At 29.9% G+C, this 8,090-nt stretch overlaps 1 protein-coding gene across 2 annotated transcripts in view; it reads left to right on the forward strand.

The window, feature by feature from the left end:
- The first annotated feature begins 3,254 nt into the window (after positions 1 to 3,254).
- LOC112688709 overlaps positions 3,255 to 8,090 on the forward strand; it is a 15,710-nt gene continuing 10,874 nt past the window's right edge. The window contains exon 1 of one of the 2 annotated variants that reach the window (XM_025562042.1): positions 3,255 to 3,475. In XM_025562042.1, coding sequence (XP_025417827.1) covers positions 3,410 to 3,475 — 66 coding nt within the window. In that variant the 5' untranslated portion in view covers positions 3,255 to 3,409. The remainder of the gene's footprint in view (positions 3,476 to 8,090) is intronic. The other variant, XM_025562041.1, reaches the window with a different exon arrangement.

Below are 8,090 nucleotides of genomic sequence, written 5' to 3' on the forward strand. Positions count from 1 at the left end.
TTTCTCAACACAAAAAAAAATATAATTATATATGTGTATTAATTGAATTTATACACGCCGTGTGCGTCTAATTAATAGTAATAATTAATGTAATTTAAAAAAAAAAAAATTGAGTTCGAAACTATGACGTTATTACTATGTGTAGCTGATACCGCCTGTGCGTTGATAATTGCAGGATTGTATAATGTTTTGAAAGGCGAACGGCCGTACAACGAAAGGTCAAAAACACAAACAATAATATCGTTCATCAAGTTAAGTGGTTTTTTTTTTTTGTAATTCAACCGTTTATTGCTTATTCAAATATCGAATACACTTATCAAATTATACAGACGATATACTTAAATCCTTAATGCATTATTTCCCTTATTGTAATATGTACACAGCACCAACAATAATGATGAACGGCTAATATTTTTAAAAAAAAAATATATAAATGAACATTTATATTTATACTGAGTGGCAGAAAGGGGAGGAGAGAGAGAAAGATCGAGTGAAAGGGACGCACATTATTCAACGAGTAAATCATCTCATCCCTCGGTATCTGATCGAGGAAATAATAATGATAGTCTGTGTGTACAGTACATCGGTGAGATTGGTAATTTTTAACATTTGACGGTTGGAAGATTTATCATCGTCAGCGGAATAGTATGCAAACAGACAATCAAACGTGTACATTTCAAACGGGTTTATACAAGTATAATGCGATTTAAATATATATTACCTACCGGATTTAGAATGATACCTTCGTAATCTCATGAGCTCGTACGTACTTACTAATAATCTCTTATAATCTGGTTTACACATCTAAATTAGTTAAATGCATTTGAACCAAACTACCGAACGTGAATGTTTGAAATTTATGGTACCTGGTAACACGAACTGCACCTTAATGAATGATGTGTTCCATTAGAAGATTACGGATACACACACACACATACACACACACACACACACACACACACACACACACACACACACACACACACACACACACACACACACACACACACACTCACACACATGCCCAAAATATTGTGAATATCATTTAGTATTTTAAACACCAACTAATTGTTAAATAATTAACCAAATTCGTTATCATTGTTAGCGAACACTCGTCATAATATATAACTTTTGGCGTCGGCCATTTTGAAGGATTATCGTTTGTATTATATACAACAGAGACAAAATACAAAACTTAAACAAAAACAATAACAAATATATGAATTAATATTATAACAATGCATTTCTAAGTAACCGGATATAGATAAAAAGGAATATAATTGTAAAACGTGTACTGAATATTATTTCAAGTAAGAATGACTAAAAATAATTTTAAATTAAAAATATTTGACTTCAAACAACGGTTAATAATTGTAGAACGTCCATCGTATTATCTAAAAAAAATTTTTTTAATAGTATTTCCGTAGTTTTAAAAATTATTTAATTGTATAATTTCATCATAAATGACGATTACGCCCATGTGGCAAACCGTACAAACAGAGAAACCAACTTATTAATACCATAATCATATAAACAAAAAAAAACCAGATAAGTTAACAAGTTAATAATTTATAAATATAAGCATATACTATAATGAATTAAAATAATTTAGATATGAACCATATGGTGTCGAAGAATCATAAAAGAAATCAAAATTATTAATTGTGTTACATAAGTTCAGCGATTTAATGGAGATTATCCACTATATTTCTGTGTGTGAGTAGGTACATATAATACAGATATAATACATAAAAATACGAATGATGCCCATTGAGATACATTTATAGGAATTTAATTTAAAATTACCGCACAATTTACTTAGTTATTTAGTAGTCTATAAATCCAGTTCACATAAATAAACTTTTTTCTACACAAAAGAGTGTATACTTCGGTTACTAAGCAATTCATCATGCCCTAATTATATTTGTTTTAATCTTATAAGAAGCTTTATTTAAAAAAAAAACAATGTATTGACTCAATTTCACCCAAATTTTTCCTATTTTAAGTATTTGTTTTCTGTCCGTAAGATATGAAGAAAATTAGTTTATCCTAGAATTTCCTAGTAAATTTTACTCTTGATGTATACATTGCGCGTGCATATTAAATGGAACTAAATTGATTTTATAATAATATTTTGAGTTTATCTAAAAAAAAAAAAAAATCAAAAATGTAATATTGATCTAAAAGTTTAATATCGTTATATTTTTAATTGAACACAAATAATTCTATAGATTGGTCTATTTATTCATGGTCTATTCATCAAGATATCCATTGGCTTCAAAATTTTATTTGAAATACACTGCAAGACTTACAGTACGTCCGTTAAAAAAAAAAATAAATAAATAATCTAGACCATTATTGTATTAACCAAGCTCTGAACCTTTTTTCAAACGAAATGATTTATTATTACTTTAACATGTGATATGAAAAAGAACAATTACAAAGTTGCCACAGAATTCACCTTAACCGCAAGGGAAAACAATTCAACGCTAATACGTACTATTAATGCTTAAATTTTATAATAATAAAATATTAAATTTTTAATCGAATATCATACAGGCTACAAATCAAAATTGAGTGAATAAGATTTTTATTTCATTATTGACAACTTAATTAAAATTTAATTTCCTAATCTATTAAGTCGAATACAAACTGTTTTCGCAATGCGTGATTGTTATTATTATTTTTAAATTTATTAAAATATACATCTTCTCCTCCTCCATACAGGTGCCCAATCTATAACCTATATAATATTAAATAACTCAATAACCTATTAATAATTTTTGTATTAATCCATGTACGTGAACTTAACTCATTTTATCAAAATTTGTCACTTACAACATGTGTGCGCTATGCCATCGATATAATATATATATATATGTATAGAGCTACTATGCATATATTGCAACTGTATGTGTAATATGAAAAATCGATTACAAAACTTTCTAAAAAATATATACAAGTAATTATATTAAATTTTTAACATGAGGTATGTATATTTTTTTTTTACATATTTTTCTTGGAAATCGATAAATTTAAAATAAATTAACGAAAATATGTGATGATAATTACTTGAAATAAAATTAAACAAACCATAACAATAATTTTATGTGATGTCAGATTTTTGACAAGGACACATCTGAAGCTCTCAACATCAATTATGACATGACAATTGAACAAACGGTTTTCGCCATAATTCGTTATTGTTCATTAAAGCATAGTGTTATTATGTATACCTGAGTATTTCACATGTGTTCGATATTATGACAAGTTAATGACAACGCCACACAAATATTGATCGTCGTCAACTGCACAACAGCTAAGCTCGCCGTTGATTCAAAATAATTTTCTTCGACGTCAGTTTTTACTTTATTGCCGCGGCCAAAATCTAGTAACGCAAATAATACAGATGCATTATCTCGTTGGGCATGATCGATCTCTAATGATTCTCTTGCTGGTGGCGTTTATTTTACGAGTACGTATTAATTATTATTAGCTGGTATGAATTTTGTTTGTAAATGTTTATGGTTATTTATTTATTTATTTTTTTTTTTATATCGTTCTTGAATTCATTAATAACTTTAAAAAAAAAACTATTACGCTATTGTAAAATATATAAATAAATGTATAACACATTTATTAATATTAAGTACCCCGTAAAACGATTTCGAGCAGTTGTGAAGCGTAGAATCTATTAAATCTATATATAATTGAACTGCACGTTATGTTGTCATTTAATTTCAATTTTTTTAATTCGATATTTTGCAACATTTGGATTTTTTGACGTAGAGTTCTATAAGCGTAAAGTTAGATTTTGGTGAAAAAAAAATTCTTTAAAAGACTAGTGTGTTGTGATAAGTTAAGAGTTATTCAGTTTTCACACAGGATTTTAATTTAAGATTTGTACGAACATTAAGTTTTTCTTTTGAACATACTTGTATTTAGTGTATTATTATATACTGCATTTTATATATGTAATCTTTATTCATTTGTTCAGATATTTTAATATGTATATATTGAAATTTATCTCATTTTCTTGATTTTTTTTATATAGGTATAATAAAAGTTTGTCTGAAATCTTTAACACGATACTTAAATATTAAAATATGACTTGTCGCAAAATAATATAATGATAATATTTTACGATAAACCAAACGGTTTATATATATATTACGTTCCTTTAATTTTATTAATCAATTTTAAGTAAAATATTAAAAATTGATGTACTTGAGTTTAGCTTTTCTAGAGCTTGCACATTTTCATCGGAAACCAATTTCCCAACTTCAGAAAAAATAAATAAATAAATCTGTTTAAAATAATACATTTTTTAATTGTACTTGTAATTTATTCGACTGTTTTCTTCTTTTTGTGGGTTTGAATAAAATAAAATACAAGTATAGTATTATGTTCAGTTACAAAAAAACTTTTTGTGTTTAATAAAAATCAATTTTAAAGTTCTAAATATCATATACTTAACATTATCCAATTTGTGTATGTATTTTTTTTCATGATGAAATTCCAGCGTCTGGTTTTTATAAATGCATTTAAATCGTATACGCTAAGGTATAGACTAATCACAATAAGTTCTTTTATAACAGTGTAAGACTTTCATCCGTGGTTTACTTTTCTCATTTCTTATTTATATATTCAATCTTTTTTCTTTTCTTTTTTTTCTTTTTGTAGGCAAATCAGGAAATAATAATAAAATTACATCATATGTTGTGAAAGCATATGAATTTAATTTAAATTTTTTTAACGACAATGTTTATACTACTCTTTTAGTGACATTCTAATTCAATTTTTATTACATTAAATAATTTAATAACTACCAACACAGTTTCATTAAAATTCCTTTTTCATTTTATAATCCGCTGTTCTTTACAGTTAAAATATTTTAATTTATAATTTTACATCGGAAAACTAACGAAGCTTTTTTTTATTTTTATTTTTCACCATCACTTTTAATATTCAGACTATTTTATATTTAAAAAAAATAAATAAATAAAAAATATGTTTATAATTTAACCATTAAAAAGTTTAACTACCCGTGTAATATTGCTATGTTAAAATAACAGTCTTATTACAGAACGTTAATAGAGATGCATGATATTTTGATTGCATTTTAATTAAGTCTGAAACAATTATTCAATAAATAAGTTTTAAAAAATAGATTTTGAATAAATGAGATTTATATACTGCTAGATAATTGACATTCGACGTTTGTTGTAAATTTGAATTTTTTTTTTTTAAAAAAACGTAAAATTATTAAGTTTATTTTTATTTGATTTATCTGATTTATCACTTGTCGCTTGTTTTTAGTATATATATATTTTTAGCTATGACCGAAAAAAAAGTTATCGCACCCAAAAAACCGTGGAGTATTGCACAATCATTTGTACTAAAACGTGATTATTTACTTCTAAATCTGTACACGATATAACAATAAGATTTTTAAAATACTTAACGAAGCTTACATCACTGATTCGTCGTATGATAATATTGTATAAGGTACACGAGTGACTAAAAGTAAAGAAGTAGGTACGTTTCATAAAAAGTTTTGTTTATCGGTGAAAGGATAGACGTTAAAAAGGTGAGGCTGGTGTAATCCGATTATATTTTCAAAGAAACGATCGTGGTGATCGTAAGAATGGCATTTTTTTTTTTTTTCAATATTATCGAGACGGTCCGTCGGAATTATTATACGACCAAAATAATCTCTAGTGATGTTTACCGTATCGTAGAGTTGCTCATTTGCATCACTGTTGGCGCGGCACAAGAGTCCTGGGCCGTATCAAGTGCAGAGCTCTATGCGCGGCCGCTAACAACATCAACGTTGATCACCGCTAGATAGCGTTAAACATAAATGTAACTCGGTGTTCTTACGATACCAAGAGCGGATATCGCACCGTGATACATTTATTTTTATTTTACGTCGTTTTCGACGACGAAAACGGAACACTTGAGCATATCTCGAATGTTTCGGAGTCGTCGAAACTGTTGGCGACGACGACGCGATGCACGCAAAAAACGAACGGTTACAAATCATCGTTTCGGTCGCCGCGAGCGATCGTCGCACTCCCGTACCTAAATATGAATATCACTGAGAAACTCACCGAATGCTTTTCACGCGGGAACACACGTAAACACAGTCATAAATTGTTTCAAAGGGATCGCTAGACCGAATGAATAATAGAAACGTCAACGGTCAAACTTTCCGTAATTTCGTCAACATTTTTTGTCGATCAAATTTTCAGAAATGTCTTTTTTTTTTATACATTTTTTTTTAAGCCTCGTCGGAGGGAAGTGATTTTTAAAATTGTTCATCGGCAACTGCCGTTGATTATCGAAAACGTTAATTTTTCCGATGCACCGTCTATACAAATCGAATACAAGTATGTTTAATCGAACAACCGCGTATTACACGAGTACACGAGAGCGTCTTGTGAATCGCACTAATTCCCCGTCAACGTCAATCGCGTCCTATTACGTAACACCTCGATGGTATTTCTTTTCCGTACATTACTGCTTGTATTACACGGAGTGTTCCACCGTAATATCCTGAAGGAAATATCTTTGTAGGGGTTAATGGTTTTTTTTTTTTAAATATTTTTGTCTTGTTGCAGTTCAATGCAACCAGAGCCACTTATAGTCAAATTTTTTACCACCCTCCCTTAACCGACTGGGAAAAATAACTTTTTCATTTTTTATTTTCTTAATTACAATAATGATATATACAAGTATATGAGTTTATATGAGAATACAATTTATGTAGACTGTTGTAATAAATTAGTATATATTTATTGGTTGGACAAAAATATTCTTTAACATTCATTGCTGCGATAAATCGTGCAGATATATAGTACAGAGCCATATAAATACCTCAGTAAAACGTAGTTTAATTTACTGTTAGTTGTCTGTTACCCTAATTTATATTAATTCATTAATTAGCCGGTATTAATACTAGTGATCATTATTTCACGTGTAAACGCTATCACGGTAAATTATGATTTGATTTGTAGAACCCGTTGCTTAAAACTTTTCGCGATTTTATAATATTGAGCATGTGAATTAATGCGTTCACGTCTTTTCGCCTAAACTCACTTACTTAGTACTCTATTTTTATTCGTAGGAGAAAAACGGTTTTACTCGTATCACGGACAAATATTAAATTATTTTTAATAAACAACGGTAGAAATAGTAAACAATACGGATTGTCATACCGTTTAAAATGATAAAACGTGATTATCCCTTTCGGTGTTGAAATTAATTTTTCTAGAATGTGTGCTGTGCTAAATAAATTTAAAATTTTTCAAGAATTTTAAATTTCTTCTTTCAAAAAGTTTAATTAACATATATTCCGGAGAAAAAAATTTAAAAAAAAAAAAATAATTAATTTTCGACGGAATTATTCAATTTTTTACTATTCGATTCCGGTAGGCGTTCACGTGTTTAAGCACTTATTAATTAAATAATGTATTAACCCGAACGTGTTTTAATTGTGTCGCATCTAACGTTCGTGTTTTTCGCTTAAAAAATTAAGACTGCCGACCGATACCGGGTACCTACGTTCAACCACATGCACCAACTCGCACCGAACCACGAAACCGTTAAATCGTTTTTCTAATACGGTACACCTAAACGTCCGTATTTAACTCGTACCACGACTTGTACGTTTAACGAAATGAGAAATTTTCCCATTCGGTTGAGATGTGAAAACATAACAATGCGGCCGTCTTCCGTGTACGAATAACAGTAACGATTAACGCCTGCCGGAGATATTTCCATCGGAGTACCGCGACCGGGTGCCAATCGGTGGCGGTCACGCTCATCACAAGCAACTACCTACTGCCGTTGGTGTCGCTTGCGCGCGTGTACGTGTATGTGTCAGACGCGGTGTGTTGATCGTTTAAGGTGGGCCGGACGATGACGTTGGAAAAACGGGACGTGGACACCGGCGGGGACGGGCCGTCGCCGGACGCGTTCAATTCGCTGACCCGGGACACGGTGAACACGTTGAAAAAGGTGTCGTGGGACGTGGCCCGGTTCCTGCTGTCCGCGGGCGAGTCGGTCAACTTCGTGTGGGACGTGGC

Source organism: Sipha flava, unplaced genomic scaffold, assembly GCF_003268045.1.
Source record: "Sipha flava isolate LNK unplaced genomic scaffold, YSA_version1 3_pilon_pilon, whole genome shotgun sequence".
Taxonomy (NCBI): Eukaryota; Metazoa; Arthropoda; class Insecta; order Hemiptera; family Aphididae; genus Sipha; species Sipha flava.